At 42.2% G+C, this 16,292-nt stretch overlaps 1 protein-coding gene across 1 annotated transcript; it reads left to right on the forward strand.

Moving 5' to 3' along the window:
• Positions 1-6,879: 6,879 nt before the first annotated feature.
• Positions 6,880-14,996, forward strand: phgdh (phosphoglycerate dehydrogenase). The gene is made up of 12 exons (XM_047370272.1): positions 6,880-7,129; positions 9,655-9,806; positions 9,887-9,952; positions 10,038-10,092; positions 10,258-10,356; positions 10,445-10,577; positions 10,657-10,805; positions 11,561-11,713; positions 12,930-13,068; positions 13,353-13,480; positions 13,560-13,776; positions 14,628-14,996. The coding sequence occupies exons 1-12, from the start codon at positions 6,992-6,994 to the stop codon at positions 14,780-14,782; spliced, it is 1,584 nt and encodes a 527-aa protein (XP_047226228.1). The 5' UTR covers positions 6,880-6,991; the 3' UTR covers positions 14,783-14,996.
• The last annotated feature ends 1,296 nt before the right edge of the window (positions 14,997-16,292 follow it).

Here is a 16,292-nt window from a genome sequence, read left to right on the forward strand (position 1 = left end):
ACTCTTAGCGTCTTCAATGCTCCTTGGGGATTGATTAGGCTGGCTCGGTTTGCTATGGTTCTTCGATTGAGGGCCTTGAAGTTGATTACTGGCCTCCAACCTCCTCCTGCTGACTCTGGTTTCTTTACTGCTTGAATGGGACTGTTTGTGATGGGATTTAGCTCTTCTCTGATGATTCCTAAAGCGCTCAATTCTTTTACTATTTTATCCATTTCTTCAACAGCACCCGGGTTCAGGGGGTACTGTCGAACAGGCGGAGGCACTCCACCTTCTATGAGGTGTACATATTTCAGTCCCAGGTCTCCACAGTCGTTCTTGAACCGGGCCACATTAGCTGAGGTGATGATCTTCCGTAACTTCTCTTTCCCAGCCGGGGAGAAGTCGCTTTCTTTCAGCTTCTGTTCAGTTACTTCTGGCACATCTACTGCTTTGTACCACTCTTGAGCCCCGGTTCCACTCTGAGTCGATCCTACTTTTACTAACCTTGACCGTAGCTGCCTCAGCCTTTGAGATAGAGAGCTGTGCTTTCCCCATGGTTTATTGAGTTCTTTCAAGTCTGTGACGGTGATGAGGTTGTATGGACCCTTCACCCAAATGATTCCTTGACAAGTTCCATACAGCATCTCTTCTACGGTCCTGTTGGCAAATTGGACCATAAGGTATCCTGTCGTCTTTAGGCCTCTGCGAGTCATGGATACCTCAGCCCCGGTGTCCACTAGATAGGGTTCTTCTCCCACTTCTGTGTAGATTTCGTCTCCCTTCCAGTAGGCATTTTCCAGGGTGACTCGCAGCCATGTCATCATTACTTGGCAGGCCCCCCGGTCCCTGATCTGCGGGACTTGAAGAGGGCCTTCTTTTCTTCAGAGGACAGTTTGTCGTGCTCTTCTCTAGGGAGAAAGGTGTTTTTCTTTTGTGGGCCTTGCGATGCTGGTGGTCCGTAAAATCGTCTTTGCGGTTCTTCTCTTCTATGGAGCGGTGGTCTGTTAGGAGGGTTGGCTGGAGCTTTCACACTGGCCTTAGTTGGTGGTTTGGCCCCTTGTCCTGTCTCTTTCTTTCTTCTTTCTTCATAAAACTGCTGCTCTAGATCATAAGAAATTACTGCTTGATCCATCTGTGGAACTGTTGTGCATCGGCATTTTGGCAAAAGCTATCTCTCCTCTCCTCCCTTGGGTTACTTCTCGGAGGGCCTTCATATATCTAGCTGGTGAGATTGTTTGCTTAAGCACATACCACACCGGTGCAAGGCGCTGACCTCCAGCCATGCGCAGTCTAGCTCTTCTGATCTGGGAGTCTTCATCATCCATGTCTTCCAACACCAACCTCCTATAATGGCTTTGAGCTGTTCCTTGCTTGTCTAAGGGATGGGCTGTTACATGGCTCAGCCACAACTTTTTAGCTTCGTCACTTTCAGTAGCATTGGTAATCATCGGCCACACATTTTTGATGTAATCTTCATTACTTTCTTCTGATCTTTTCTCTCTAACTAAGGTCTTGATCTTTTTGTACTCACGAAAAACATCAGCCTCAGGGCTGAATGCCGTGTGTTGTTCAGACATCTTCTCTGTGGGCTTGTTTGTGGAGCATGCGCTGACGGCAGTGGAGGTTCTTCTTCTTCCTCGGCTGACAGCTCATCAACCTGTCGCTCGATCTCTTGTGCATACTTATATGCGGCTTTCTTTAGTCTTCTTAACATCACATCATGCACAACTCCAAAATAAGCAGATCTGAACTTGCTGGTCAGGGGCTGATAAGTTGCTAGGGTGTGGTATGATGGCATCAGTAGGATGTTGGCCCATTCTCCAACTGTTGCTTTTACCCTGAGTTCGACTTTGTCTTCCAGGCGGTCAGCCCATACAGCCGGGATGTGATAGTCTCTCTGTCCAGCTTCTGGTATGTACGCTCGACGGCCATCATTCGCTTGAACCGGTCCCCATGTCAGGTCTCTGGCCATTCTTTCTGAGACCCGATAGATGTCAAACACTTCCACTGCTTTCTTTTCCCCTTTTCTCTGTCCTTCTTTGAGTGGCTTGTGAGGGGTTACCGGCTGCACTGGGATTGAAAACAGGCTTTCACTGTCAGCACTCTCTGCCCCAGAGGTCCCCTGTTCTGATGGTTCTTCTTCTTCCGAGCCACTGATTTCACTATCTTCTATTTCTGGGTTCAAGGGCTCCATTTTAAATGGACTCAGGATCTCCTCTTGGGCTAGACTTTGTCTTATCTTCTTCTTTGCTTTTAAATCTTTTGTTGGAACCTTCTCTGTTTCATCTAGATCTTCCAGGCTGCAACTAGCTAGGCTACGTTCCACAGCCAGCACGGAGCTTGAAGGGGCAGCTGCGTCCCTTTTTGCTGATTTTGGTCTTTTCTCCAGGCGGGACACTTGGTTGGTCTCACTCTTATGCAGGTAGTGTTTTTCATCAGGGTGTGGTTTGATTTCACTGCCTTGTTTGATTCTTGATATCTCTAATTGAGGAGGATCTTTCGGCTTCTTCTCATCCATCCTTTCTACTAACGCCAGCTCTCTCTTCCTCCGACTGTCATGCTGGCTAAGGGAAGTGACGATGACTCTTTCGGTCAGTGAGGCATCTGTCAGCAGATTCTTGACTACATGGTGTGCTGTTGCAACGGCTACTTTTTCTGCCGACTCCCATGGCAGGTTATGCGATCTCAGTCCGTCTAGGCATATTGTTACCCTTCTGAGGCCGTGGTTGATGGCACCTCTTGTTTGTAATCTTCCCCTGCCTGGGCTCTTAACCTCTTTCTGAATTTGGTATTATGGATCTTGAAGTTATCATTTGTGAAAACTAACAGTCCGTCTCCCTCTATGCCCCAGGGGTCTCCAATAACTTGGTAGAGTCAAGTCCCGTTTTGCAGGGAAATTCGTCTTGCATCTGTGGGCATCGGCTCCAGGACTTTCTTCATCATGACTCTGTCTGACTTCTGACTAACCTTTCTTGGCTCTTTTCCTTCAAAATCCATCTTTCTTGTCATTTTGGGTTGGTTACTGGCACTGTTTTCTTTGGTTTCTCGTTCATACTGGAAGGTAAGGTCTCTTACTTTACTTTGTGTGGGGTCATGTTCCCTGTGGCTTGAGGTGTTGGCCATATGTTGGAGGCTCCCCTTATGGCGCTCGAAGGCTGCTGATAAGTGGGCTCTCCGCCTGGCAGTCTCTTGCAGTTCTTGTCCGGCCAGAGCAATCTGTTGAAGTATCTCATCTTTCGACTTTGTGATGAATGGGGTAATAGTTGGTTCTTGGCTGGGTTCAGCTTTTCTTTGGTCTTGCTCTTGTTCTGACTCGATGCCCTCTTCTTCACTCTCTGTTTCTTCAGTTAAATCATAAGCTGGTATCTCTAAGTGAGCTCTGTGGTCTTTTCTTTGATCTGGTCCGCCAGACTCACTACACTCCTCAAGTAAACTCACTTTGTCGCCATCTTGGATGGTTCGAAGCCTTTCTTTGAACTGGCTCTTCTTTCTGATCTCCGTTTCATATTCTTTTAAGCTTGCCGGGGCTCTGATGTCGGGGTTTGTAGGGTACCCGTTCGGTCCAGAGTCTCTACACTCCTCAAGCAAACTCTCTTTGTCATCATCTTGCATGGCTCGGAGCTTTTCTTTGAACTGGCTCATCCTTCTGATCTCCGGTTCATACTCTTTTAACCTTGCCGTGGCTCTGGTGTTGGGGCTTGTGAGGTACCCATTTAGTTCAGACTCACTAGAAACCATCTTTACGATCGGGTCATATTTCTCGGATGGACTGTACAGTGACATCAGTTTCCCCAGTCCCCATAGTTCAATAAACCCTGTCCGCCAACGTAACCATCGACCAATTTCTTCCTTCTTCTGGACTGCCTTGGGGCATGGCACCACGACAAGTCTATATCCATATTTTATCTCTGAACAATAAAATACATTATCTCTTTGGAGGTGATCTGTTAGCTCACTCTCTAGTGCTTCTTTCGATTGCTCTTTGTTGAAATTGAAGAACATTTTCTTTACCGATGGAACCCATGTTGAACATCCGTCCCCACCTAACAGCACCTCGGTAGGTATGCGGTGTAACTCTAACTGTGTTGATGTCGGTTGTTCTGTTGACGGGAGCGGTCCTTCAGCTCCCCGCTCCGTCCATTCCTGCGTTTCTCTTCGTCCATCGCTATGTCTTTGTCGTCTCGAGTTGTCCGTCTCCAAAGCCTCTCAAGGATCCTTCGAGTAGGGATGGATTAAGACTATTTGGCTACTAGCCTTACTGTCTGGGTTTGGTCATTCTACCCTCAATAAAGCCCTATCCTCACCTGCACTCTTATGCAGTTACTGCGAGGGTTGTGACTGACAGCCTTATCAGTCACAGACAACCTTACTCCCTTTCAGGCTGTTGGTCCAGGGTGCTCAGGCAGACACATCTCTCTGCTGAGCATCCTTCTCATGGGGCCCCTTTATCTCTGTCAGGGTCCCTGTTCGGGCGCCACCTTTCGTTGTCCGATGAGCTAACCCCTCCCTCCTACTTCCCCATGTCTAAAGGGATTGCTCAATCCAGCTCTCCATCCAACGGGTCCGGACTTCCCTAAACCTGAAGGATCTTACTAAGTAGGTTTACTGAAAGTTCTGTTTAAGCTGGTGTCGGGAAATGACTCGCCTAGCCTCTGACAGCCTTCATCCAAAAGTCTCGCCCTTCTTCAACTGGAGGTCCGGGCGACCGAGTAGCCTCTCGCAGTCATCCACACCTTCGACAGTCACTTTTGTTCACGGCTGCTCATTCCCTAATTTACAACTGGCTCTTGGTATATGGGCTAGGTTAATTTTAGTAGCTCAGCACGAGCCCCAAGGGCGCTGTTTTAACAAACTTGACTAAGGCAACCTATAAAAACCTCCTAAAATTTCTTAGAACCAGGCAACAAGACTTTTTACCACCAATGAAAAACCAACTCAAATAATTGAATGTCCACAATTTAACTAGAATTTTATATGCTTTCTTTAATTAGTAACGCTTTTGCGGGGGTCAGTAACAGCTTAAATTTGGCAACACAAAATAATTCCAATAATAGAAATGAATCAATCAACTCAACCTGTCTTTCCCTGATGCTGAAACTACTGAGTTTGAAGAGGCTTTGAAGACGGAGGCTCATCCATGCACCTGATGGAGAAAAATTCTTCTGGTAACAACGAATGATTTCTTGAAGGGAATATGACTTAATCTTCAGTTTTCTTCCTCTAAGTGTCAGGCACTGATGCTTCAGGCTTTGATGGTTAAACAGGATCTTTGTTGTTATATGTCTCTGAAGACATTAGTTTCCAGAGGCTGAAGAGTTGAAGGAAACCCGGGGACATAAATGAAGTTGATTCAGGACTTCCAGAAGCCTGAAACTTAGAGCAATCAGCTGGTCACCGATCGAGTTAACTTCTGTTGTCTGGATAAAAAGGCTTTAGATGAAATCAGATTCTTAATTTTGAGGCACAGTCCTTTCTGGGCTCACAGGTTGATCCTCTTCTTTAATGCAGTCGACCAGTGGGGCTGTGTCTTTGTCCCTTTTCCATCCAAGCTTCTTCTCTCCGTCAGATCTTGTTCGCTGGTCTTCTGCGAGGAAACAACCCCGTTTCTGCTCTCAGCATTGTTTTTATAGCGCTTGATGCTTGCACCGGTCAGTGCCCTTATTAGGCTTCTTAGTTATTGCGCAACCTATTCAGCTCAGCTTCTTGATTATTGCTCAATACTTTCATCATGGTCATTGTGACCCACTGATTCTGCTTCTCAGCCTTGGAGATGCCAAAAATAGCCACGCTGGTCTGTAGTCGCATCCTCCCGTCGCTGTCAGCATGCAGCCGGCTCTCGTCACTCCTTGTCATCCTCCAGTTCTTTCCCTAATCTGCTCAGTTTGAAACTTTACACAGTATTACACATTTTATTCTTCAGCTTTCAGCACTCACTTTAAAACACTGTTGCAAAACCATCACTTCATTCTTTTTATTCATGCTTTACAAATGATTAATGTTATATTTCTTTCATATATAGCTGATTGAGAATGTCAAACCTTAATGTTTTTTCCTCTGATTCTCAGTTCTTAACCACATTTCAATCATACATTAGTAGTCTTTGATTAACAACTTAAGTTGTTAATCAAAGACTACTAATTTTATTTAATACATGTGAAAGAATATAAAATCATCATACATCATTTCTTTGGATATACTTGTTCATATTTTTGCAAAAGATAAGACAGATAACATGTGGCAGATAATATGTGGCTCCACACAGGCCTCTTCAGTCTCTCAGCTCCAGAATATGAGAACATGCTTGTTTCACTCCTCACTGCTTTTACTGTGTGTTTTAATAATTATTGCAGGGATTACACATAAGGATATAAGGATATTTATTGTAACTTTTATGGAGTTAACTGTGAGCAGTTACTAAATGTTGCATGGATTACATGGAAAGATCTCACCTTATTTTGACACTACTTCTAAACAATATCCAAATATCCAATATCCTTTGGTTCAACATGAATTAAAGTGTTGGGCAAACTTTAAGAATTTTAACTGTAATTCTTTTTTTAAAATACATTATTGTTGTATGCAAATTATGTTTTGCATGATTTTTGTTACTGTTTTGTGTTTGCACATTTACCGTTTGTTCATCTTGTGGTAATCATATCTAACGTTTTGGGTTTTTTACAGCTTGAGTGCTTAGATAGTATTTTAGTTCAATAAAAACCTGTAAAGAATTATCTTATAATGTATGCAAACGCTTCTTTTAACAGTAAATGGTTTGCGTTTCTTGGTGGATTATTTTCTGAACTGGTTTCCAGGGTGCACGTGCGGTTACGTCAGAACAGGAGATGCGCGAGAGGCGGGACCAAGTTAAAAAGGGGATCGTGTGAAATCAGCGAGAACCATTCAGAACTCCTAAAAAGAAGCGGGGGCAGGGACTCCCTCGGTATCCATCATTTCACCAGCACATCCACCAGTGGCCCTCCGACGACCAGCAGGCAGAGAAACCCCCACCAACATGGCTCCGATCTGCATCAGAACTGTGCTAATTAGTGAAAGTGTGGACCCTCGCTGCAGGGCCATCTTGGAGGAGCACGGCATCCGTGTCACTGAAAAGCAAAATATGAAAAAGGAGGAGTTGATCGCAGAGATTAAGGTTGGTGTTGTCATCGTATATTTTCCTGGCTCGGTGTTTGAAGGAGCGTAAACCTGCTGCTTTTTTGCGGAAGAAAAGTTGCATCAGCTGAAAATGTGCGCTGCACTTCTTTTTGGAAAGCGCAAAAAAACAAACAAAAAAAAAAACAGAGCGGAGATCATTTGTCTTAATTATTCATTAAGGTGCATCGCTAATTCAGGCACGTTTTTCTATATCATGTTGAATTGTGCAAAGTGGTTTCAGCTTAGTTCCGCCCATTGTGAAGCTGATGCAACTCATCCCTGAATTCCCATCACTCCTATATATAATATGGAAGCAAATCGTTACCATATTTCAAATGAAAAAGCATTTCCAGAAATGCTTTTTCATTTTCAGAATGTGGCTGCATTATTTGACCCATAAATAAAATTAGTAATCAATCATCCTATTTGCATTTTCTTCTTCATGACTGCACATTTTATGCCATAATCAAAAAGAAAACAAAGCAGACATTGCTTTTTCGTTTTCGTGGTCTGCCCGCAAAGTACTGCCCAGAACTCGAAAACGAAAAAGCATTCCGAGCTGCGGGCGCAGCAGCGTGACGTCAGCAGCCGCTCTTCCTCAGCTCCCTGCTGACTGAGCTACCCATCTTGTTCGGTAGGGGGCGCTGTGCACGTCTGCATTACATTACATTGCAAACGTGCCGAGAAATTGATTGAATTGCAGCAGAGCCGAGCTCAATTTGTGGTAGTGGCAGGCAGAACTGGTAGTTCCGGTGGCAGCCTTATGGCCTGGGACATCCAGCGTGTTTTTAAGCATTTATTTATAATTTTCTGTGAGTGACAATTCAGAATAGCCGCTCATGCTTTATAATAAACCGGCTGTTTGTGCAATAAATCTTCGTCATCCTTTTAACACGTCACACATACACATAGTGCTATTTATTTTCCATGTCACGTAAATACAATCACCTTATGTTATGGGTCTAAAGCTGTTTATTAAATAATAATCAATAATGAAATCATTATTTAAAGGTAACAGGCTATAACAACAATGACATCCCGTTTGCCGATAATCAGCACCAGCTTCCACAAAAACTGGCAACCGCATTGGCAAGCTTTTTACGGCCGGTCTGGCACCTTCTGGCATCCTCGCGGAATCCCCTGTGGCAGTTCCGGTGGCAGCACCGGAACTACCAGTTCTGCCTGCCACTGCCACAAATTGAGCTCGGCTCTGCTGCAATTCAATCAATTTCTCGGCACGTTTGCAATGTAATGCAATGCAGACGTGCACAGCGCCCCCTACCGAACAAGATGGGTAGCTCAGTCAGCAGGGAGCTGAGGAAGAGCGGCTGCTGACGTCACGCTGCTGCGCCCGCAGCTCGGAATGCTTTTTCGTTTTTGAGTTCTGGGCAGTACTTTGCGGGCAGACCACGAAAACGAAAAACAATGTCCGCTTTGTTTTCTTTTTGATTATGGCATAAAATGTGCAGTCGTGAAGAAGAAAATTAAAATGCAAATAGGATTATTGATAATTAATTTTATTTATGAGTCAAACAATGCAGCCACATTCTTAAAATGAAAAAGCATTTCTGAAAATGCTTTTTCATTTGAAATATGGTAACGATTTGCTTCCATACACTCCTACATGGTGCACTTCTTATCAGATCCACACCGAGAGGAACAGGGATGGATGTTTTTCCAAGTTAAGTGGTAAAATAAATTTTTAAGTAGATTAATGCACCTCTAGTGAACTCCGCCCTTTAAATCTGGGTGCACCGCAATATGCTGCTGTAGATTCAGGGCCATACACACAATCTGTTGGGCCGTGGGCAAAATGTTAGATGTGGACACCATTAATCTACCCTTTCTTTCTGTTACCACCAACATGTGAAAATTTTTAAGTAATAATCATTCGTCATGCCTTACATTCCTGTAAAAGACAGCCACAGGTTATTATTGATGTTTTGGTCTGGAAAAACTGTTTGATTTCAAAAATCAAATTATTTTATATGTGTGCATGTGCTTCACTAGCCCATTCAAAGTCCAGATTCCATTAAAAACGTTTTTAATCCTAAATACAACTGTATAAACAAAATCCCAAAGAGAAATTAAGAATTTAAATCAGCAGTTGGTAGCACTCTTGCCTTGCAGCTAGAAAATCCTGGGTATGAATCCTGGTCTAGGGTCTTTCATGCGTTTTCTCCTTGCATACGTGGGTTCTCTCTGGGTACTCCCACAGTCCAAAAAATGACTGTTAGGTAATTGGTTTCTCTGAAATTGCCATTAGGAACTAGTGTGTGATTGCAAGGTTGTCTGCCCTGTGACCAACGACCCTGCAAGGACTAGCATGTATATACAATGAATGTATGTTTGGTAATTTATCTTTTAATTTAAATAAATTTTAGTAAAAGGTGTTCATATATTAGAAATCATTTTGGGTATTAGGTTAAAATTCCATGTGCCTGGTTTAGACATGGCTTAGCTTATTTATATGAATGCTAATATAAATTCAATGGTAACTCTGTGCTTTGCTTTACACTTTAGCACTATGATGGCCTCGTTGTTAGATCTGCAACCAAGGTGACAGCGGATGTTATAAAGGCTGCTGATAATCTCAAAATTATTGGGAGAGCCGGGACTGGTGTGGACAATGTGGACGTCGATGCCGCCACCAAAAAGGGCATTGTTGTAATGAAGTAAGTGTGCAGCTTTATGCACAGATTCTGTGCGCTGTGCCACACAGTTTAACCCACTGCCCAGTTTATTTCATTTCCAGTACCCCGAGTGGTAACACGATTAGTGCTGCCGAGCTGACATGTGCTATGCTGATGAGCCTCTCAAGGCAAGAGGAGTCACTTTTGTAAATATTTCCTTAATACTAGCCTAAATAGCTATTTGTCCCAATAATATCTTCCTATGGTCTCTAGAAATGTCCCTCAAGCTGCAATGTCGATGAAACAAGGCAACTGGGATCGCAAAAAGGTAAGCAGAGATTACCATCTGGGTGAAGTTTGGATTTGGCATGAATAGCAGTTTAAGTTGCATGGTTGGCTCCATTGTTCATACCAATGGTCAGTAATCAAATGTGGCAGATGGTTCTGCTCGGCTCATATTTAGCCGTGGGGTTCTTTGTTTTCACTTTTACAGTTCATGGGTGCAGAGTTGTACGGCAAAGTGCTCGGGATTGTTGGGCTTGGACGAATAGGAAAGGAGGTTGCCACAAGAATGCAAGCTTTTGGCATGAGGGTGAGTCATGAGAGTCAAACATGATAAGACTTGTGAGATTATAACACGTGGACAAATATTACAAGACTATTTCTTTTCTTCCTGCTAGACGATCGGCTATGATCCAATTACTCCACCTGAGGTGTCGGCAAGCTGGGGGGTGGAGCAGATGTCTCTGGAGCAGCTCTGGCCACAGTGTGACTACATAACTGTCCACACTCCCCTGATGCCCTCCACAGTTGGTGAGGGTTTACTGTCCTCATAGGATTGCAGAGACAACAACAATATGCAGACTGATGTGTGTCATGTTCATTCATTAAGGTCTGCTCAATGATGAAACCTTTGCAAAGTGCAAGAAAGGAGTGAAGGTTGTGAACTGTGCGAGAGGGGGCATCATTGATGAAGCAGCTCTATGCAGAGCTTTGGAGTCTGGACAATGTGGAGGAGCTGGACTCGATGTCTTTGTTGAGGTGAAATCGCAGCCACTAGTATCTCTCAGTAATCTAAGAAGTGTCTGTAATTTCAAAAACAAGTTTTGGTTTTTAATAGAGATGCATAGAGAAATTAGCCAGCGACTGAATTCCACCAATTCTGTGTTTAATTGTTCCAGACCAGTGTGTTGCTGGTCAGAAACTAGATCTCCTTACAACCTGGAACCTGTGATTGGGACATTAAAGGTTCTTTGCAAACTGTGACTATATAATAAAACTTTCCAGAGGTACAACAGCCATCCTCCTTAGAAATCCTAAACTCAGTCATAGCTTTCTAAAAATATTTCCTAAATTTCTACATAGTTTGGTTGATGAAGAAAAAACACGCATCTAACAATAAAAATATTTGCTGAAATCTGCTAAACAGGATTTTTCACTTGTGACGATTAATAATTCTGCAACACAGTTTGATCTCCTCCGCTGTACCGGAAGGTCACACTGATGTAAACCTGTGTACATGATCTGAGGCCTGGTTTGGGATATGAGCGCATCCTATGCTAATGTCCAAAATGATGAATCCCAAAATGACCATAAACCCATTTCTTTTCGCTGTGTGTATGTTTGAAACTTGCGGGCCATGATGTGGCGTCTTCTCTGTTCCTGAATACTGTTAAATATAGTACGTGACAGTTGGTATCGGAAAGTCGAAACTTAACAAAACTATAATTTAGAAATTGGCCACAAACTCTGATCTAGTTCTAAATGATCATTTCTGTTTGTGTTTATGGCTGCAGGAGCCGCCCAAGAACCGTTCTCTGGTGGACCATCCTAATGTCATCAGCTGTCCTCACCTTGGAGCCAGCACGAAGGAAGCTCAGGCTCGCTGCGGGGAGGACATCGCCCTGCAGATTGTGGACATGGTGAACGGCAAGAACCTGGTCGGAGCAGTAAGTGCCACTCGAATCTCCTGAACCTTTTAATTCAATTTTGCTTATTAAACCATTTGCGTTCTTTGCTAAAAAAGTAAAAAGGGAAAAAAATTAAGATTTAAAAGCAGCAGGACCTAAAATTAGTTTGCCTGTTTGCCTTTCTAAACCATTCATATACTGTTAAGCTCAAACATATAATTGCATGTGGTAGTCTTGCATTTAGAATATTTTTTTTTACCTTTAAAAACATGTTTCTTCTGACTGGAGGGAATATTAATGTTTTGGAGTGGCCCAGCTAAAATGCCAACTTGAATCTCTTTTTTTTTTTTCTTACAACTTTACTGATACCCCTAAATAAAATCCAGTGCAACCAATTGCATAATTGGTTAACACACCTGTTTGTAACTGAATCCCGATATAAATACAGCTGTGCTGTGAAGGGCCTCAGAAATGTTTTAGGGAACATTAGTCGTTGTAAAGTGATCAAATGTGAAAGTTTTAGAGGTGTAAATACTTTTGTTAGGCACAGTAGTTTTTAGTTCAAGCTAGCCCAAACCAACTCACCTGTTTTTTTATGAATCCATTAAAATACTTAATATCCTACTAACATGTTTTCCTGCTGGGATTTTTCATACAGAGAGTTTCGTTCTGAATGATGGGTGGGCAGCTTTTGTCCTAACACAGATGAGCCCCAGAAGCAAAGGATTTAGCAGCAGAAAATCTTTTGGCATATTTCTGCTTTCTAAACTTGAACCCCAATTCAATTGGTAAACAACCTACAGGACCTTCTTACTATGCTGATGCTGTATGACTCTGAAAGAAGCACAGCTAAATCAGGACATGCACCTATAAAACAAAAAAATCATTACATGGTAAATAGCCTGCACTTGTATAGCGCTTTATAAAGTCTAAGGACCCCAAAGCACTTTACACTACAATCAGTCATCCACCCATTCACACACTGACAGTGGTGGGCTACATTGTAGCCACAGCTGCCCTGGGGCAAACTGACAGAAATGAGGCTGCCGGCACCACCGAACCCTCAGACCACCATCAGCAAGCAAGGCAGGTGAAGTGTTTTGCTTAAGGGCAAAACAACTGAGACCGAGAGAGCGGGGGTGTTAACCATTAACCCACCGGTAACAGGACAAACCCCTACCGCTGCCACCCTCACCCCTAGTTTTCGGTCAAAATTTGTAACATTTTTAATTGTGTCTGTGTCCTTTTCCTGCAGGTAAATGCTCAGGTTTTAGCCGGCACATTTTCCCAGGAGTCTCAGGAGCTGATCAAACTTGGAGAAACTGTCGGAGCAGTGCTTCAGTCCTGCAGTGCTTCTGAGAAACTGTTCAGTCAAGCTCACATCACCACTCAAGGTCAAATTACTGACTGGTCTAACCTGTTTTTATAGCCGACAATCTTAAAAGGAGGGCTTATCTGTAAAATTGCAGAAGGACTTTGTTTTACTTCCCTCTAGTGGTCTAATAATGAAACAGCACAGTATTTGATACAGGAAGGGCAGATATGTCTCATACTTACAGTTGGGTAAAGGTCTAGTTTCCTTTTTTGTTATATTTTTATAAAATAAACTTTTCTTCTATGAAAAGCATTGCCAGCTTTCAGTTTCTCCTAACAATATAAACTGTTTTCTGCAAACCAGGGGACTCCATGAAATCCTGCGGGGGTTATTTGACCTCAGCTGTACTCATGGGACTTCTGAATCGTGAATCTGAATGTAGCGCTAATCTCATCAACGTCCTGAGCCTCGCCAAGGAGAGTGGAATAGTGGTATGATGTTGTCCTATAATATTAAATCCCACGTGGCAGCTAGTTAAATAAATTGAATTCATATGATCTGTATTTCCAGGTGAAACAGAGCCACCGTGCTTCTGAGGCAGCAGGTGTGTGTAAGGTGGAGGTTGTAGCAGACGGCCGCAGCTATAAAGCGAGCGGATCAGTTCGAGGAGGCGTTCCTGTCCTGCTGGAGCTGGGCGACAGTGTCTTCAGGCAACCCGTCTCTCTCACTGGAACTTTGCTGTTCCTCCAGGCCTCTGCTGGCCCTCAGCTGCTGTCCTCTGTGGCTGGTAAGAACACAGACATTTGGGTCAAAATCCACCTAGTGAGGTGGAAAATACAGCACTATAAAACTCACATGGATACATGTATTTTCGGTTTAAAGTAATCTTTTAACCTGACCAACCTGTTTCTTCTAAGCTGACCTTGACATTTTTGATTTCGTTTTTCAGTTAGCTAAAAAAGTCCAAAGCTATTGTTATGTTTTTTAGCTAGGATTCACAGTACACTTACTACCATTAAACTAACCCGCTGACTTGTTTAGTTTTTCTTTCATTATTGGAAATAGATAATTTAAGTGATTTCCAGAGCATTTGTATCACCTGCAAACAGTAGATGAGCAATTTAGAAATTTTATATATTGGTTATGTACAAAAGAAACCTTGGTCCTAGTACTGAACTTTGGTGCACACCCATATGAAATCTGTATTTATTAAAAACATTGAAATCTATTTTCTAAATAAGTATTTTGCAAACTAAATAACTGGAGAGTGAGAGAAGCTGGGGGAACTTGATAAACAGTAGAACCATAGAAGTAAAATATATAGAAATGACAGCAGATTCCTGGGCACATTATTTCTTCTATTCAAGCAGAGATTATGATCTTTCATTAAAAAAGAGGCATGCATCTGAATTTAACCTTACCGCAAAGAAGAAAAGGTTTGTAGATAAATGAGTTGACAGAATCAGTATAAAATTCCAGAGTTTTCTCTACATCTACTCTTTCTATCCAAATCATTCTAAAAGACTTTCAGTTAGGATTGAAAATTGCAGTTATGATTTCAAAATTGCAGTGTTTAGAAGTGTTTCTTTGTTCTCTAAATTCACACACACATTTTCTGTCCTATTGTTGTCTGTTTAGGAGTGTTGGCCTCAGAGGGAGTGCAGATTGAGTCTTTCAGCGCTCCTGTGGACCACACTGGGGATGTGTGGTATTGTGTGGGGGTGTTGTCCCTCCTGCGAGACCTCAGCGTCTTGAAGCCTTTGGTTAAGAATGTAGCACAGCTCAGTATTTAAACGCAACAGTCCCAGAATAACAGTCTGTGAAAAACCCTAACCTTCTCTAGAGCGTTGCATAAATAATCTTTCTGTTCTGTGTTCATGTTTACAGCTAACAACTCGTTCAGTAGTTGCACACGTTCAAGCTTAAGATTATTTTTATAACATTCCAGTGTTTAGGTGTTTGTTGAATTTGTTGAAGTAAAAATTGAATAAAATGTCTGGCATCTACTGTTGACTTTGATGATTTAGTTATTTAAAAAGATCAAAACTAGAGATTTTGCAGCCAGTTGGCACAGCACAGAAAGGAGATTGGTGTTAGTAAAGTGTAATAAGTTCACTGTTCTGCTGCACAAGATTTATATGCCTTTTAAAGTCTATGAAATTAACTCATTAAAATCAAATGGGACATTTCCTTACTCTAGACAAGATTTGATCCTGTCCTAAATTTGTTATACATTTACTTTTGTCTGAAATCTGACCAAACTGTGGCTGAAATGGAAGTTAAATAAAAATACAATACAATTAAATCTACCAATAACAGGGTTCCTATGATTTAGTTGTTTTTTTTAAAGTAATAAATCATTTAAGTATTTTTCAGATATGTACAAATATTAAAAGATAAAATAGAACCTGCAAAAATATTAGATTTTACGGACTTTGTCCCTTTCTCTGAAACATCCATCTATGCGTTCATCCTTCCTTTCCGTTTATGGTTTGTGCAGGTTTCATATTTAAAGCCTGAGCTAAAAAACTGACTGAGAATTCTTGAACTTTAAGTATTGAGAATAATGGAAAATAACAGAAATGTTGGGTTGTTTTCCTTTTTCCATGGGACACGCACAAAAGTGGTTTTTGCAAGTATGGCCACTTTTCCACAGGCCACATGGGAAACACAGAAAACATGTAGAAGACGGTGGTCAGATGAGAGCATTTTAAGTTAAGCCCAAAATTATAATTTTTATTATGTTGTAGGCAGTAGTGGCCTTTATTGAACTGTAATTTGACAGGAAAGACGGTGAAGAGAGAGTTGGGGAAGACATGCATCAAATGGCCCGAGATTGGGAATGAAACCCAGGACAACCGTGGCAAAGGATATAGTCTCTGATCATGGTGCACCTGTTCTACTAACTGAGCCATCTAGTGCCCCAGCAATCAACCCCTTTTTAAAAATTGCTAATCTGCTATTTTGAAGATTGATCTTTTGTGATAAGCTCAAAGTCTTTGAGGTTGGAAGGCCTCCCTGCCATCATTTTCCTCTCTGTCAAATAAAAAAGATTATTAATGTCAGGACTCCTGTCTGAACCACTCCAAGACACTAAGTCATAAATATTACAAAATCGGCTGATCCAAAAAGGGGTTTAGTGCAAATTAAGACAAAAAGTTCAATTTGAACAAAACAAGTCTTCTTTGTACAAAAGTCATACCACTTACAATCCAATATGAGAAACTACCAGTAATAAAAATGATAATAAAAATAATAATACTGTCCAGTATAAAAAGTCTGATTTATAGCTGACAATAGCAA

This window comes from Girardinichthys multiradiatus, chromosome 7, assembly GCF_021462225.1.
Source record: "Girardinichthys multiradiatus isolate DD_20200921_A chromosome 7, DD_fGirMul_XY1, whole genome shotgun sequence".
NCBI lineage: Eukaryota > Metazoa > Chordata > Actinopteri > Cyprinodontiformes > Goodeidae > Girardinichthys > Girardinichthys multiradiatus.